Genomic DNA, 18119 nt, shown 5'->3' with positions numbered 1-18119 from the left:
TCAAAGCCTCCTGCCCTGTGGACACCTTGTCCCGAACATCTCACAGAGAGGGGCCAGGGCAGAGGAGGACTGAGGCCTTCCCTGCCCACCGGGTCAGTTGCAAAGGACAAGCACCTGGATTGCTAGGTGTACCTAGAACTCACCATGGCATGCAAGCGTGCTTGTCTAGAGGCTCAGAGAGGCTGGACAGTGCAGGTGGGTGGCCACCGTGCCTGGCTCTGGGTCTTGGGGCCTCACTCTGGGCTGTCGCAGGCAGAGGCCAGAGTGTGTCTCTCTCCATGGTTTTCCTGGGGGTGCCAATACAGGAACCCCTGGAGGGGAGCTGGTGTTCCAGCTTCAGGTGGTCACTCCTTGGGCTTGAAAGGTGGAAGGGACACACCTGAGCTGCGAAGGGCTGAAGGCTTCAGGGGTTAGACTCGGTCACGTGCGGTGACTGGGGTCTCAGCTGCCCAGGAGGCCCTGTGCCGTGGTGATGGACCATCTTTCTCCCCTTCTGCCCTGTAGACTGTGGCCTGATGGACACCTGGTGTAGACAATGAGGGAAGAACTCGCCTCCCACACCCAAGAGGTGACCCCGGAGCAAGGCCCAGATGACCCTACGTGCCGGAACGATGCGGCTGGCCTGCATGTTTTCATCCATCCTGCTGTTCGGAGCTGCGGGCCTCCTCCTCTTCATCAGCCTGCAGGACTCCACGGAGCTCACCCCCCAGCAGGTGCCAGGTGAGCCCTCGCATTTGGCCCCGCCACCCGCTTTGCCCTCCAAGGCTGTCCTGGGGCCAAATCTGTGCTGAGACCCCTTAGCCTCCTCCTCAACATGGGAACACTTTGTCTGATGTCAGACTGCTAGCCTTAGGGCTCTGGCTTCTCACCTCTGACCTCTGGCCTCTGCACTCCTTTTGGGAATGATGGCCAGGCTCCCCATCTCTCAGCTGGTTGTTGCCTTTGGTGAAACTTAGATTTAAGGAGGATTCTGCCACCTCTCAGGACCTCTTCCAGGATCTGGGACATCAGAGGGTGCACGATTTCTCCTTGAACTCATGTGCCTAAATGGGATTCTCTCTGTCCAACCCTGGGACCCCATGAATCTAGCCCCTCTAGCCTGGGCAGAGGGATAGGGGTACCTCCTGGCTTTCTGAGGCTGAGACTGCTCCTGCTGGTGTCCCACCTGTCCCTGGTGACCCCCAGGAGGGGCAAACCTCACTGACTAGCAGGAAGTCCGCTGGCGTCAGGGAGGGAGAGCAGGACACATGGTTCTGGAGTCTTGGGCAGATGGGATGTGGAGAGAGGGGCTCAGGCGAGGTGCCTGCCTGTGGGACACAGCCCCTGCCCCAGAGAACACGGCAGGATCGGAGAGCAGCAGGCACAGGGCCAAGGCCAGGGGTCGCTCTGCTTTGGAATGCGAGGAAAGCACCGCGGCCAGGCCCAGAGCACTGGCGTCTCTTAGCAGTGGTCCTGGGCCCTGTTAGGGAGGGCCATGAGGACACCATGTGCTGTGTGCTCTAGGACACGGGCAGCACCTGGCCCCCAGGCGGGCAGCCTCCTCCCAGCCGCCCTCCGCCCTGGCTGGCTCACACTCTCAGGGTACTGTGGGCCTGTAGGCAGTAGGTGGGCAGGCAAGAGGAGCACGAGCAGGCCAGAGTGAGGGCTCTGGGCTTGGCAGCTGCTACCAGAGGCCCTGGCAGGGGATGCCTATGAGCTGATTCTCTCATCACAGAGAGGCAGTGAGAGGCAGCCAAGGCCGTGTGTCCCAGGAGACGGCAGCCAGTCACTGGTGCTGACTCACGCCTGGCCGGCCCCTCACAGATGGTGGCTGTCACAAGTGGGTCTGGCTGCTCCCCAGCAAAGACATGTGACCAAGCTGGCTCCTCTGTGGGGACTTTGCAGCCTCATGGGGTAGCGGCTCTGTCAGCCAAATCAGGCCCCACGCCGTCAGGACGGACAGAGTTGGCCCCGTGGTATGTATTATCTGGGAGGAAGTGAGCTCCTGAGGAGAGGCCCCCAAACACAGCCTGGGGTGAAGCACCGCACATCCCTGTTGCGTGTGTGTGTATGTGTGTGTGTGTGTGTGTGTGTGTGTGTGTGTGGTGGGGGCGCACACATGGGCATAGGTCCTCATGGTTGGTGTCCAGCTGGGACAGGGCCATGCACCCATCCGTGGTACACACTAGGGGCAGGTGCTACATTCTTGGGTGGAGTTGGGTGTGGTGGCTGGGATTTCTAGGTGAAGTGATGAGTGGGGTGTGGGGAGTGGGGAAGGATCTCGAAGGCTCAGGCTGGCTGGGTGTGAAGGATGGAAGGAAGCTGTAGCCAGGGACCACGTCGGCCTGGCAGATGCAGGCAAAGAGCACTCTTGGGTCCTGAGCCGTGTTATTCTGACTGTAAATGGAACTGAGCCACCCTTGCCACGTGCCAGGTGACGGACAGCCTTGACACTCTACGTAAAGCACATCAAACACAGTCGTAAAACTTTAAATAATGCTTACATTACTTTCCCTGAGCAAAGTGCTCCTGACACAGGCTGTTTGTGCTGATTTGTTACTATTCATTTATTCTTTCCCTGTACTTCTCACAGCAGCCTAATTGTGATTCGGTACCAAGAAAGCAATATCAAAGTAATTTTCCACAACATTAGTTACAATTTTCTTCTGATCTTTCAAGTGAAACAATCCCATCCTGTTGGCTTCTCTGAGCATATAAACCTTGATTACACTTATCTGTTGGAAACCAGTGCTTACAAAGTGTATGTATCCAGTTGCGTGGGTGGGTGGCCCCCAGGGCCCTGGACAAGCCTTCTCTGGGTGGATTCCTGCCGGTGGGAGCTGCAGACCAAGGCGGCTGCCCTGCCACCCGGATCAGGCGAGGCTGAGTGGGTTTCCAGGGGAAATTCCACCGGGCTGCTCTGTCTCTCACAGTGGCAGAGAGTTTCTTGGGAACCAGTCACTGGGATCTGCTCTGGGCGGCACTGACCAATGGGGAAGGGGAGGGTGGACAGATGGCAACTTGGAAAAAGGCTAAGAGGGCAGGTGGGAGCTCTTAGTTACTTGTGTTCTCAGGGTTGTGGTGCCATTGAGGTTTCTCCCATGCAGTTACCAGGTGAACAGCTGCTGAATTTCTCGGGACCAGTCAGCAAACGTCACCTGGCTAGTGCATTAGAAGTAATCTTATGGAATTGCCAACTGTTGTAAATCGAGCCGTATTTTAAAAAATGTTTGCTATATTTATTTATTTTTGTTGTTAATCCTCATCTGAGGATATTTTTCCATTGATTTTTAGAGAGAGTGGGAGAGAGAGGGAAAGACAGAGAGAAATATAGATGTGAGAGAAACACATCAATTGGTTGCCCCCTGCACGAGCCCAACCAGGGACTGGGCCGGGGAGGAGCCTGCGCCCGAGGTACGTGCCCTTGACCAGAATCGAACCCAGGACCCTTTGGTCCGCAGGCTGATGGTCTATCCAGTGAGCCAAACTGGCTAGGGCAATGTTTGCTATATTAAAACCAAATCTTTTGAAATGTGAATCACTTCCAGTTAACCTACCTTCAGCCTAAGATTAGATTTTCTTGTGGATCAGAGAATTCACCTACCCAACGTTTTATTCTCCAGTATTGCCATGGCCCTGAATCACTTCTTGACCCAGGAGAATAGACTTCCCCCTTTCCTAAATGGAAGACTCGGAGAGCATGCCAGAACCAGGAATGACACATCCCAACATGCTGGCCCTGGGGAGGCAGAAGACAGGCATACTGAATTTTTATGAGCTGCTTTTCTCTATGAACTTTTCATATGGAGAGTTTGGAACACACAGAGAAGTAGATTAGAACAGTACAATGGACCCCATGCACCCAGCACCCTCACCCTGGCCAAGCTGGCCCATCCATATCCCCACCCACCTCTCTCCTTCCGTATGAATTTAAAGCATGTACCATGCGGAATATGAATGCAGCCATAAATATTTCAATGTTTCTCTCAGTTTAAAAGATAAGAACTCTTTGTTAACATTCAACATTTTTAATACCATCAACTATTCAGCCAGTGTTCAAATACCTTGTTGTCTCACACATATTATGAATACCTTTAGTTCCCATTTCTTGTATTCAGTACCCAGGTCAGGCCCACACATTGCAGTTGATGGGCAAGTCACTGAATCTCTTCCATCGGTAAAATTCCCTCTCCGTCTTTATTTCTCTCTTGCTATTTGGTGGAGGAAACTGGGTCACAAGGCCTGCAGAGTTTTCCACAGTTGGGATTTTTGCTGATTGAGTCCACTTGGTGTAGTTCAGTATTGTCTTCTGTCCTTTGGAGTCCCTGTCCGTTAAGTAAATTAGCAGTTCGATCAAACGAAGGAAAAAAAAATGTAGTTTTTCCTTCTTTCTTCGGCCAGAATTCACGTGTGGCACCAGGTTCTTCCTTCAGGAGGCGCACATCTGCCGGGCTCGCTTTTGAGAAGTCGGTAGCCTAGACCCAGCCGTTCACTGGGGCTGCACAATGCGCTCTCCTGGTTTATCATCCCTCCGTCCTTTTCAGTGGGATGGATTTTGTTCTGATGGGACAAAATGCGAGTGGTCAGTGACCCGTGAAACCAAAGTGACCGGTGGATTGATTGGGTTATTCATTGATACATTAAAGAAATTGACTTTATGATACAAATTGTGTTGCTCGCACACTATACAATCAGGGCTCCTCAAACTTTTTAAACAGGGGGCCAATTCACTGTCCCTCAGACCGTTGGAGGGCCAGACTATAGTTTAAAAAAAAACTATGAACAAATTCCTATGCACACTGCACATATCTTATTTTGAAGTAAAAAAACAAAATGGCAAAAACACCCGCAAGTGGCCCGCGGGCCGTAGTTTGAGGACGCCTGCTATACATAGTTTTTCTTAATGTTTGGTTTTTGCAGAATGAGTTTTCCGAAAGTGGGGCCACCCCATGTTTCATTGATGTAACTGCTTCCCCAAAGCTGTGGAGTTGTGGGTGGTGGTGCTGGGGACTGGGGCTGGTGCTGGGGAGTCGGGGCGGGAAGGCGGCCACGGTCACAGCAGAGGTTCTGCTCAGGGGTCGGGAGTGCAGACAAAGGGACTGGACAGCTCAGGGGATGTCTTGGTCTACAGCCTGCCCCAGGGCACTCCCTCCAGGGCACGGGGCGTTCAAGGGTAATCACAAGAACAAACAGCCACTTGCCAGGTCTTGTGCTAACACTACATGTTTCCATGCATATAATTCTTACAAGCAGAGATTATACCTGTTGGCAGATGAGGTGCCCAGCTCTCCCTATGGTGGACACACCAACAGCGACACCACTGATGTTGCACACTCTCGGCATTCACTCGTGATGGGCACTGTCACGGGTCTTTCCATGTGTCTGGAATTCATTTAATCCTTTCAGAACCCCATGAACTAAGTCCTGTTACACCATTCGACAGAGGAGCTTGCTGAGGTGGGAGAGGTTAAAAGCTGTGCCTTTGGGCTTCAGAGCCCACTGCCCACTGCACCTACTGCCTTCCCAACAGCTGTGATGCTTGGTATTGCCTGGTCTGGGCCCAGAGCAGGGCCTGGGCAGAGGGAAGAGTGTGGGTCAAGGTTTGGAGGCATGAGAGGCCGTGGCATGGCAGGGACTCCCAGTGGGTTCGGGGCTGGATTGCGACCTGCGGATCTAGACTTGTGGCTGAAGACACAGCCAGGCTGCGGCCCAGGGAGCCCTTGGAGCATTGCAGAGAGCGAGCCTTTGCCACGAGCCATGGGGGGCTCTGGGATTCTGAGGGGGGAGCGGCCATTAAAAGGCCCATCCTAGTGGCTGCATGTTGTGGTGCTGTACACAGGAGCTGGAGAAGGGACCAGCTGGGAGGGGTTGAGTGAGGCCAGAGGGATGGCAAGGCCCTAGGGCCGGTGGGGACAGGGTGGGGTGGATTCAGGGCGTCAGGGGGTCAGGTTCGGATAGGGCCACGTGTGTGGGAGGATGTGGAGGTGAGGGGGCAGCCATCTCCGTTCAGGGTGGCTTTGGCTCGGGGTTTCTGGCTCTGGAAGCTGGGGGGCAGGTGTGCCACACACTGAGGCAGACACCCAAGATGGGGAGTGGTCTGGGGGAGGGGCTGGAGACCACACATTCTGCTTTAAGCAGATGGCATCTGAGATGCATGACAGGGTGTGTGGAGTTGCCCTATAACGCCTCCACCCAGGGCTCCAGCCCCACAGACCTCAGAACCAGACGAGAGAAGCGGGAAGCCCCCGCCTTGCCTCTACCTACGTCTTCACTCTCAGGTGTACACCCGCTCCTGCCCTGGCACACACCTGAGGCAGAGTCCTGGCCGGCGGGGTCGGGAGGGCTTCCTAGAGGAGGGGAGGGGTGAGTTTCTTGTTTGCCTTCTCGACCTCACAAGAGGCTGACAGGTGCTGACCACCAGCAGCAGCGGTGAAGTGGGCTTGGATGAAACTGGGGTCTCGGTGTCTCGCCAGAGCACACCCTGCTGGGTGTCTCGCACCGTATCTCACAGCTAGAAATCGACAGAGCCAGAATTCCAGTGCCATGGGCCTGGCCACCTCCGGGGTCCTGCTCTGAGCCCCTGGAGGCAGGGCTGTGCTGGCCGGAGGAAGTGTGGCCCTCGCTCTCGGTCTCACGGTGACCAGGGACACACAGCCCTGTCTGAGCCATGATGAGGCTGCACTGCAATGTCAGAGGGTTTGTCTTGTTCCTACAGCGACCATTTCTGTCCAGGTGTGTCCCCCGGGAGCTCTGAGCGCACACCACCAGGCCAAAAGCCCCGGGTGGGCCAGGGCCACGGGCGGAACTGCTGCGAGGCTCTGACAGCTCTAACACCGCCCGTGTGCGGGGGTGCAGAAGATGGAAGTGTGGTGGCCGTCCCTCCTTGGCTGTCGGCGGAGGGGCGGCCTGCTGGGTCGGGGTGTCCAAACCCACACTCCTTCGGGCCAGGGGAGCCAGCCCCCCTCGCATTTCCGTAGAGCCATCTGCTTTCCCCAGCCAGCTGGGCTTTATTGGAATCCTCTCCGGACAGGTGGGTTTTATTGGAATCCTCTCGCGTCTGTTTCCTAAAACCATTTTCTAACGGCGTTGCGGAACATCATACATATTTCCTACAAACCTTGCGAGGCTGACACATCCTTGTTGTGACTGTGAATATCAGAAGTGACATGTAATTGCAGTGATCCATCCTGTTAAGTAGCTGGCAATCTATCATTGCAAAATCAGCAGGGCTGGGACTCTCGGAACCTGGTGCTTCTGAGCAATGCACCTGCAGCACGTCCAAGCTCTCCCCGGTGCTGCTGGGCTCACGAGGCCGGCCTGCCCTCCCTCCGCTCCCTGTCTGCGGCCATGGCAAAGGAAGCGTGCTCTGGGCAAAACCACCCGCCGACTCGCGTTCTCCGGAGTACCCGCTCCTCCTCACGGCATGCACCAGGCTCTCAAAGTCAGGGCTGTGGGGCGGGATGCTTGTAACAGTGCCCCTCCCGAGCGTGGCCTTGGCCTTCCGCCCCCCTCTTCCTTGCAAACTCCAGAACAGCTCTGTGGGGGCTCTTCTGGTGCCGTGGAGTGGCCAGGGAGCGGAGCCCTGGCCGATGTGAGGGCTGGAGATGGAGAGGGGACCGGGGTTGGCCAGAGCCCAGGAGCACGGATGGCTGAGGTCGCCTCGATGGTGTCGGGGCCTGGAGGCAGGGCCTGCACATTTGGAGGAACACTTGCGCCGTGTTCTGTGCTGATTCCAGGGTAGTGTTGACTTAAACTGCACCGTGAAGGGGGCCCCTGGAGTTGTGCAGCGGGCAGCACTGGTGCATGGGCAGACTTGGGGCCTCGGCATGGCAGTCAGCCAGCGAGTGCCAAAAAGGAAGCTGGGGTCAGATACGCAACCCTCAGGTGTGGGCGCCGGAGTCCAGGGGGTTTGGGGAGGCCAGGGATACTGGCGTTGGCCCTTCTCTGATTGTGTCTTTCAGGGCAAGGCTTCATGAAGGATCCTCACTACGGCCCTGACCTCAGGGCGCCCACCGGGGGCCCTGTCTCTGCAGTGGAGTTGACCTGCCACAACCCTGACTCACCTGAGACTGGGCTGTTAACACAGAGTGGCAGCTCGCGCCGCCCCAGCTCCCAGCATCTGCTTCCCGGGCGGGGTCTCCGTTTCCCGCTTCCTTCACCATCCTGTAGGTGGGGGGACATTTCCCTTCTCCCTGCAGAAGACGCCCGGGGGTCTCCAGCCAGAGCCTCTCTTTCCTTTGGTGCATTAAATATGCTAAATGAGAAATAATGAGCATGTAGGAACTAATAACAGGAATCACCTAATTAAATTAGGAAACAGACATCATATTGCCATAATCTGAAAATTCATATTAATAGAAAATGGTCCCAGAATTGTTCTGCTAAAGGTTCCTAGGGGGTGGGCAAATTAAAAAGGATAGCAGAACGGAATATTGGGACAATTATATCCAATAAGAGCAGGACTTAACGTTTTAAAGGAGCTAAAGTAAAATGCTAAAAATGGAAGACAGGATCGTCGTGCGGCTCTAACGAAGGGATGGACAAAAATGGCTTTGAAAGCCGTAGAGCTCCACACACGTGTGTGATGATAATTTTTAAAGCGAAACAATGTAATTCGCTTCCGCGTGCACGAAACGTAGTGCCAGTGTCGTTGGCTGGCGCCTGGCACTGTGCCGGCGCCTGGATTTCATCTCCCTTCGCCCTGCGAGGCAGGCATCCCTGCCCTCCGCTGAGACTCAGAGAGAGAGGTTATGACAGATGCCAAAGTCCTGCAGCCAGCGTGGCCCAAGGCAGGACGCCAGCCCAGGTTTGCCCGGCACGCTCCGCCCTTGCCCGTTGCTACTAGCTAATGTCATGGTCTGCGTTTCCTGTATTTTCTGTTTTTCTACCATTTCCTCAAGGGGCTTTCTTGCCGACACCCAGCAGATTTCAGCAGCAGCCCATCTCCCCGACCCAGCCCCAAGGCTCCTCTGGTGTTTGGTTAATCGAGCCACACAAAGACCCCTTCTGAAATTACAGTCCAGCTGGAAAACTGGGTCTGCCATTGTGTCCGGGCCGGGGTGGGGCTGAGCAGGGCTGGCGGCTCAATGCTTGCCCGGATGCCCGGAAGACCCGGTTCAGGCAGTGTCTGCAAAGCAGCGACTGCTCCCCCAGGCCCCTCTCGGGGGTGAATCGGGCTCTGTTCACCTGCGACAAGTCATGACTCAGCGGGCCCAGAGCGGCGCTCAGGTGTGGGCTGACCCCTTTCCCACTGGGCCGGGCCCAGAGTGAATTGGAGGGACCCAGTGAGGAGGGCGGTGGGTAAAGATCTGTGCGTGAGATGCCCCAGAATTACATCTGGTTTGGGGCGCCGGGACTGCAGCTAGTCTGGCGTTGAGCCCAATGTTGGGGTGGTGCTGGGAGGCAACCCAGACGGGGCCTGAACTTTCTCTCCCTCCACCCGTGCCCACACCTTCCCCACGTCTCTCCCCACTCACTGCCTGGGTATCTTCAGTGGGAGTCACCTGACATCAGCGCCAAGCCCCCAGTCAGCCCAGGAGATCTGCCAGGAAGAGCGGGGCGAGGCTGCAGCCCCAAAGTGGCAAGGGTTCGGGGGTGGGGGAAGGGGCGGCCTTCTGCCTGGCTGGCCTCCCTGCTCAGCCCCACTTGACCTGTAGGCTCAGGGCTGTGGAAGGAGGGTGGGGGTGGGCTCAGGACAGGGAATCCCTGTGGCGGGGGGAAGGGTCTGTGTTGCCCAACACATGCTTCTAGGCCCCGCCAACCTTCCTGGCGTCGTACATCGCTAACGTGGGCAGCAGAGAAATGGTGCTGTGACAGGGCCCAAGGACAGGGCTGTTGCCATGGTTGCTATCCCTCTCCATGGCCCCTGGATGGTTTGTGGCTTCTTAAACCCTGGAAAGATCATGGCGGTAGTTATGCCATTGGAGCCCCTAAAGGGCTGGCTCCGGAGGCTGATGCACATCCGGGGGCGGTGGGCCCCTCAGGGACGCCCTGGGTGTGGCTGAGCCCACAGGCCTCAACTGCCAGCCCCTCCTGTTCACGGTGACACCTTTCTTGTGGCTTTAGGGTCAGCACTGGCGTTCTCCTTCCCTACGTATTTGCAGGAAGTGGGGCGATGGCAGATCCCACCTAAGCCAGAAGCTCACAGTTACATATCTGCTGCTATTTTCATTATAAACCTTATTTCCCCAGGTTGTGGGTTCTGCAGAATTAATTTGAATCATGGTGAAATTCAGTGGACAATTCTTTCATTCAAATGTTTTTTCTTATATGGGAGAAACAGCTGAACTTCAATGGGTCCCGTTGCCCCTAGCAGCCACTGCTTGGGGACAACAGCTAGCGGGCTTCTGACAGAGGCTAGGGAGCGCCTGGGGGTCTTCCCATTCTCACTGTCTGGGGCCCAGGCAGGAAGTTGGGGCTGCCTCTCCCTGAGCCCTAGGGCCTGGCCGTGTCATTTTCTGGCCCCCGGAAGTCCTGAAGACCACCTATAGAAGAGATTGGTCCCCGTCCAAGCGCTCTTCTCCCCAGCTTGCTTGTCCCCAAGGGAGGTCAAGGGTCTAGTCCCTGGCCGGTGGTTCTCAGCCCAGGTGTTTCCCAACCTGGGTTGGACTGAACCCCTCGCCGCCTTCTGGTTGTGTGAGGAATGTGCTTTTCCTGGGAAAGGCGGCCTGAAAGGAGTCTGGGACTCCTACCCACCCCCCACCAAAAGCTGCCATTTGGGAATGCATTCGACCTTTGCCCTCAGAGTCTGGGCCAGCCCTGGAGGGAGGGTGATAGGAAAAGGAAGGAGGAGGAGGAGGAGGGACGTCAGTGAAAACTGTGTTTGGTCTCTGGCCCATCAGAAAATGCGCGCTGCGCCCAGGGTGGAGGGAGTGGACAGACAGCCGGCGGCGGCCGTGTGGCTCCAACCAAGAGATCTGTGTGGGATGCAGGCCCAAGGTGGCCAGAGCTTCCTTTTCCTTTTTTTTTTTTTTTTTTTTTTCAAAGAAACTAGGAGTCTGTAACATATATTTATATGGATTCTCCTGATTTTCAAGTGGCAGCTCAAAATTTAGAAGGTGTTTTCAGAGTCTGACAATAAACCATCCTGGCACCTGCTCTTGGTTGGACGGGCTGGAAGGAGAGGGTCTGTCCAATAGCCCAGCCTCCCTCGGGCTGAGACCTGCCCCCTCACACACCCCCGGGGCATCTCTCCGTCACCCCAGGACAGAGAGGTGGTGGGTCCCCCTGGTGGGGAGGGGACTCATTAACTTGCCAGCGTCCTCAGGACTGGAATCATGTCAGACCCCAGGAAAGTCCCAGGGAGAGCTTCTCCAGGTGCCTGCTGGCCAGCATGGCCTCAGTCTGGTTCAGAGGGTCAGGAGCCCTGTAGATACCTGTTCTCCACTCAGGCGTGAGACCTGGGGGTCCTGGAAGGTGACTGGTCAGCAGAGGTATGGGGAGGGGCAAGGGACAGGTGGGGGCCTGGGCAGGGCACGCAATGAAAACCTCCCTCTATTTACACGCAGTTATGCATATGCAAATATTTGCACCTGTGAATAAAGAACAAATATTTTGTTGCTGTGAATAAAGAACAAGTCGTTTTTGGAAAACCTTCCTGCAAAGGTGGGCCCTTCACCTCCGAGCTGGGGAGCGGGCTCTGGGTGCCCTGTGAGTGCACTTGGGTTTAACGGAAAGTGATTTCTTGTTCCCACGGCGATGGGGAATGGCAGGGCAGCTGCGCTGGCCTTCTTTCTTCCCCACGGGACACTGTCTGGGGCGGGAGAGGGGCGCTTTGCGGACAATTCCTTCGCTGCTGCCTCCCATCAGGCAGGGGCCATGCCACGGAGGCTCTGAGTGGGACCACAGAGTCCCCCAGGCATCCAGGAGGCGGCACCCAGGGTGTGGTCTGAGCAGTGATGAGATAGTGAGTACCGAGTGCCTACTGTGTACCAGGCACTGCACTTTACCTGCCTTACAAATATCCTCCCACAGGAGCATCACAGCACCCTGTCTCCATTTTACAGATGGGGACACTGAGGCTCAGAAAGGCAAAGACACCTGCCAAAGATTACACGGCCAGCAAGTGTCAGTGCCTAAACCAGACCCCAGGTCTTCAGATCCCAGACACACAGGGCCTCATCAGTGACTGACAGCCACTCAGAGCTATACACGCCTCACTGTGAGGCACACGGTGTTGGAGGGCAAGCCTGGGGCCTGCACGGCACCGCCACGCTGGTGTCTGGGGTGTGCTTCGTTCCTGTGCAGACATGGTCTGACCTGTGCACATGTGTGTGCTGGTGAAGCGATGGGGACCTCTATGAATGGGCATGCGTTTCTGGCTCTCATTCACAATCGTGTGAACGAGTGTGTGTGTGCGCGCGCGCAACCACAAGATGTGTGCGTGCTTTGGGCTCACAGCTTGTGTGGGAAACATTTCCCACCAAAGTTTGGGTTTGGTTGCTCTGGGCGCGCACTGACATTTTAACCTGCCATGAGCAGGCATGGGACGCAGTCAGGGCCCGGGCTGGAGCAGGTGCCTTCGGCACCACAGGGGCAGCTGTCGGCCACAGAAGTGGGTGAAGGATTGCCATTTCAGCACAAAGCTGGCAAAACCGGTTATTGTAACCCCTGCCTGAGACCTGGGAAGACCAAATGATGAAATTACATTCATAATATTTCAGGCCAAGTGATCGCTGCTCAAATTAGTTCCTTCCCAGAACCCAGCCAGAAGTAGCAGCAGCAATTAAAGGGTTTTATGAGCTTAAACCAAGTCTGCTCGCCAAGCAGGTACACTATACAGGGGCTTGCAAAAATGTGTGTGGCCTTGTCCCTTCCTGGGGAGGGAGGGCAGCCGGTGAGAGCAGGAAGACGCAGCCAGGAGGAGTGGGTTCTTACTGCTGGGGCACTTTCCCAGTTGCCCTCATTTCAGGGGTGTCTCTGAGCCCCAACCTGGTTGGGTGCTGGGATTCTGCAGAGAATGGGACCCCAAGGCCCCTGTTCTACTGGAAATCATGACCAGGGTGATAAGGATCCCTGGTGTCCCTCACTCCTGCCCAAGCAGGCGTTTCAGCACTGTTAACAGGAGCTCTTGATGTCTGCAGCTGCCTCCTCCTCCATTCTGCAGTGTAGCTTAGGGTCTGAGGCTGAGACCAGTCTGGGACTTGCCACGGAGCAGAGGAGGAGGAAGGGAAGGCATTAGCATGGCTTGACCCCTGTCTGACCATTCCTGTGTCCTAGAGAGAGTGAGGGAGCCAGGCCCGCAGCAGGAGTCACACCCAAGCCGGGCCAGCCCTCCACCAAGCCTGTTTTTCATTTCTTCTATTTGCTTCACCGAGGGGAACACACAGCCCTTCTCAAGGAGCAGAAAATGCTAGGATCTCATGAAAGCAAATATCAACTGTGTGGCCAGCCGCAGCAGTGTGGGCTGACTGAGCCCAGGTGCCGGCCTGCCCTGAGTACAATGGGACCTAAAACTTTTTTAAAACTCAGGAAGGAGAAATCCCAGGAGCCAAAAAAGGAGAGGGATTAGAGGGAAGTGGTGAACTCCAGGGAATGCCAGCCCACGGGGTCTGGGGCTAGGGCCTTTTTTAAAAAGCTTTATTCAGGTAAAATTTACATGATATAACATTCACCTACAGGGAGGGAGTCCCCAAAAATGTATACATGCTTTAACAGCTGGTAGCTCAAGGAGTGTTTCTTTCTTTTCAGGTTTAACCCACTGGAATTAATAATTATTCAAAGAGTGTATAAATTTTGGGGAGACACCCTGTATTTTAAGTGTGCACTTCAACGATTTTTAATACGTTTACAGAGCTGTACAACCCCCACCGCAATCCAATTTTAGGATATTTCCATGCCCCCCCCCCCCAAATCTCTCATTCCCATTGCAGCCACTCCCAGGCAATCACTCACCTGATTTCTGTCTTTATAGATTTGTGTTTTGAACATTTCACATAAGTGTGAGCATACAGTATGTAGCCTTTTACACCTGGCTCCTTTCACTTAGCATCATGTCTTGAAGTTTGTCATGGTGCAGCCTGTACTAGCAGTTCACTCCTCTTTATTGCTGAATAGTATCCCAGTACATGGAATTTCGGTTTATTTGTTCCCCAGTTGATGAGCATGTGGATTGTTTATACTTTTTGGCTATTGTGACTAACACTGCTATGAACATTCACATGCAAGTCTTTGTGTGAACAAGTTTTTATTTCTCCTGGGGAAATATTTAGGTTGTATTGCAACTTTAAAGAAACTGAAAAACTGTTGACAAAATGGCTGCACCATTTACATTCCCACCAGCAATTCTCATCAACACTTGTTATTGTTTGTCTTTTTAATTATAGCCCTTCTAGTGGGCATGCAGTGGTATTATTGTGATTTTAATTTGCATTTCTCGAGTGACTAATGACATATTTTCATGTGCTTATTAGCCATTCAAATATCTTCTTTAGTGAAATAACCTCCTGCTCATGTTTTAAATTATTTGTCTTTTTATTGAGTTGTTATTCTTTATTTTCTAGATATAAGTGCTTGTTGGATTTTCAAATAATGTCTTCCATCTGTGACTTGTCTTTTCATTTTCTTAATGGTGTCTTCAAAGTGCAAAAGTTTTTAAATTTGAGAAAGTACAGTTCATCCTTTTTTTTTTTTTTTTTTAATGGGTCATGCTTTTGGTGTTGTATTTATGAAATCTTTGCCTAACCTAAGGTCATAAAGATTTTCTCCTATGTTTTTCTCAAAGTTTTTATAGCGTTAGCTCTTACATCTATGTCTGTGGTCTGTTTTGAGTTAATTTTTGCTTTGTGTGAGATAATGGTCTGACTTCATCTTTTTGAGTGTGGTTATCCAGGTGCCCAGCACCACTTACTGAAGACTATCTTTTCCCCCATTGAATTGCTTTCATACTTTGATTAAAAATAAATTGGCCACAAATATAAGGGTTTTATTGTGGTGTCTCAATTCTAGTCCATTGACCTATATGTCAATCCTTACTCCAATAGTACAATGTCTTAATTACTATCTATAATAATAAAAGCGTAATATGCTAATTAGACCAGACGTCCTTCTGGGACGAAGTCGGGGCTGCAGCTGTGGGATCCAGGCAGCCACTCCTGGCTGCCAGGGAGGGATCCAGGCAGTTTCCTGCGGCTTCGAGGGAGGGATCGAGGCAGCCATCCTGGCTTCAAAGGTCTACTCTTGCATGAATTTCATCCACCGGGCCCCTAGTAAGTTAAAAAAAAAGGATCATACATCATGAAATCAGGAAGTATAAGTCCTCCAGTTTTGTTCTTTTCCAAGATCATTTTGGCCACTGAGGCCTTAGTAAAGCCATGTAAAGTTCCATGTAAATTTTAGAATTAGTCAATTTCTGCCAACAAAAGGCCTTCTGGGATTTTGATAGGCATTACATCAAATCCAACAATCAACTTGAGAAGAATTATTCTCTTAACAATATTGAGTCCTCCAATCCATGAACATAGACTGCCTCTCCATTTATTTAAATCTCATTTAATTCCTCTTAGCAATATTTTATAGTTTTTAGTATAAGAGTCTTATCCTTCTTTAGTTAAATTTATCCTTATGGTAAGTATTTTATTCTTTTTGATGTTTGTAAGTGAGATTGCTTTCTTAATTTTATTTCTGGACTAGTGGCCCAGTGCACAAATTCATGCACATTGGAAGGAAATTAATTAGAAGAAATATTTTAATATCACTATTTGCCCTTTCTCTATAATAGAAGTGTCAACCAAATTCACGATCAACAATGACAGATCGAAATACATACCTGTGATTGGTGCCAGCGAGAGCTTTATATGTAACGTGCATGCGTGAGTCAACTTAGCCTTTTATATAGAGAGAATAAACTTGCTTAATTGCACCTGCTTTCTGATTTAGCTAAACTTTTTCCAGCCCAGTGAAGCATCCCAACTTCTCTTTCAGGTAATTGTCAGCAACACAGCAGTAAATGTCAACATGAAGCAGATTATTATTATAGACTAGTAGCCCATCGCGTGATATCGCGCACAGTAGGCCGCTCGCCGCTTCCCCGGGAGCTGGTGGGAACCGCAGCGCGCCTCCGGGAGCTGCGCTGCTTCCACAGGAGGTGGGCCCTCCGTCTCCTCTCTGGGCCTGTGCTTGGCTGTGGAGGCTGCAGGGTGGCCCCCCATCCCCCAGAGACCCTCTGTGGCCGGGCATCACCGTGGCAACAAAGCAAGCGTCCTACCCCAGCCACTCTGTGCCCACTGCCCAGAGGCCCTCCATTGCCGTGGCGATGAAGCAAGCATTCCACTAGGCACTCACGCTGCCCACTCTCAGTGGCAGCCCCCCTAGGACTGGGGAATTCCAGCGAGGCTGAGGGAACTAGGCGCTGCCATCTTGTGGCTATGGGCACTGCCATATTTGTGATGGAATGATGGTTAATTTGCATATTACCCTTTTATTAGATAGGATCATGCAGGGAGAACAAAGGGTAAAATATTGAACTGCAGCAGTGTTTGACTATATTCTGCGCAGTGAGAAAACCTGAAGTCATTTTCAAGGTCCACCATTTCTTACTTCTTTTCAGTTGGGTCAAATTTCTAAGCTTTCTAAATCTCCATTTTCCAGCTAATGAAAAGAAAATATGATTCCACCGAGTCTCCTATCTACCTACTGCAGGACTTCTGTTAGGGTCAAATGAGATGAGGCACGGGAAAATGCTTCACAGACATTTGGTTAAAGTGTAAAATGTTTCCACCTAGCTATAAAGCAAGTCGTGTTCCGGGGCTGAAGAAACTGCAAGGAGGCTAGTTGCTAGGGAGAGGAAGCCAGCGTTGCTACATGACGTCATTACCTGGACACTTAGCATATTAGCCTTTTATATAAATAGATTGATTGTTGCTAGTATACAGAAATGTGGTTGATTTTTCTGTATCAATCTTGTACCCTTCAATTTGTCAGTTAATCCTAGTTCTTTTTGTGAATTCCCTAGGTTTACTTGAAGACAGCAGAGTCATCATGTCCTCAAATAGATTTTTACTTTCCTTCCAATCAGAATGATTTTTTTTCTTTCCTAATTGCATTGGCTAGTACAGTATGAACTAAAAGTGGTAAATTCTGATCTTAGTAGGGAGAACATTCAATCTTTCACCAGTAAGTATAATGGTACCTATCTATATATGTAAAAGCCTAAGCAACCAAATGACTGAATGACCGAATGACTGAACAACCGGTTGCTATGATGCGCACTGACCACCAGGGGGCAGACACTCAATGCAGGAGATGCCCCCTGGTGGTCAGTGCACTCCCACAGCCAACCTCTCATGGCCAGCCAACCTCCCATGGTCCCTCCTCCCACCAGCTGGCCCCAATGGCCCCAATCAGAACCTCCCATGGCCCCTCCCCTGGCTGGCCAACCTCCTGTGGCCCCTCCCCCCAGCCAACCTCCCACGGCCCCAATCAGCCCCGATCCCCGGCCAGGTCGAGGACCCCACCCACGCATGAATTCATGCACCGGGCCTCGAGTAGGATAGATAGAGATGACCTGTACAATCTGCGGAAGTTTCCTTCTACTGCTACTTTGTTGAAAAAAAATATTTCTTATCATGGGTGGGTGGTGGGTTTTCTCAAATACTTGTTCTACATCTACTGAGTCTTTTTGGTGGTTTTATCCTTTATTCTGTAAATATGGTGTATTACATTAACACATCGATCTTGCATTCTTTAGATAAATCCCACTTGGTCATGGTGTGTGATCCTTTTTATATGTTGTGGATTCCGTTTGCTAGGATTGTGTTGGGGATATTTTGAGAGAAAATTGTATGTAGTTTCCTATTGTTGAGATGTTTTTGTCTGGCCTTGGTATCAGAGTAATATACTAGTAGATCTTAGAATGAGTGGGAAGTGTTTCCTCCTCCTCCTCCTCTTTATTTCTAGAAGAGTTTGTGAAGGATTAGCATTATTTCTCAACTGTTTGGTAGAATTCTTTCATGAAGCCATCTAGAGCTGGGTGTGTGTGTGTGTGTGTGTGTGTGTGTGTGTGTGTGTGTGTCGGGGGAGATTTTATATTTTTTATTATTTTTAAATCATTTTTTATTATTTAATTATAGCTGACATACAATATTATTAGTTTCAGGTATATACCCCAGTAATTAGACATCATATAACTTACTAAGTAATCA

General features: G+C 52.1%; 1 protein-coding gene across 1 annotated transcript in view; it reads left to right on the top strand.

Annotated features, from left to right (window-relative positions):
• Positions 1 to 590: 590 nt before the first annotated feature.
• CHST8 (carbohydrate sulfotransferase 8) overlaps positions 591 to 18119 on the top strand; it is a 60106-nt gene continuing 42577 nt past the window's right edge. Inside the window, exon 1 of the mRNA XM_054710893.1 lies at positions 591 to 720. Within this exon, the coding sequence (XP_054566868.1) occupies positions 591 to 720 (130 nt within the window). The remainder of the gene's footprint in view (positions 721 to 18119) is intronic.

Source organism: Eptesicus fuscus, chromosome 21 (assembly GCF_027574615.1).
Source record: "Eptesicus fuscus isolate TK198812 chromosome 21, DD_ASM_mEF_20220401, whole genome shotgun sequence".
Classification (NCBI taxonomy): domain Eukaryota; kingdom Metazoa; phylum Chordata; class Mammalia; order Chiroptera; family Vespertilionidae; genus Eptesicus; species Eptesicus fuscus.
This window is presented reverse-complemented; position numbering and strand designations above follow the sequence as displayed.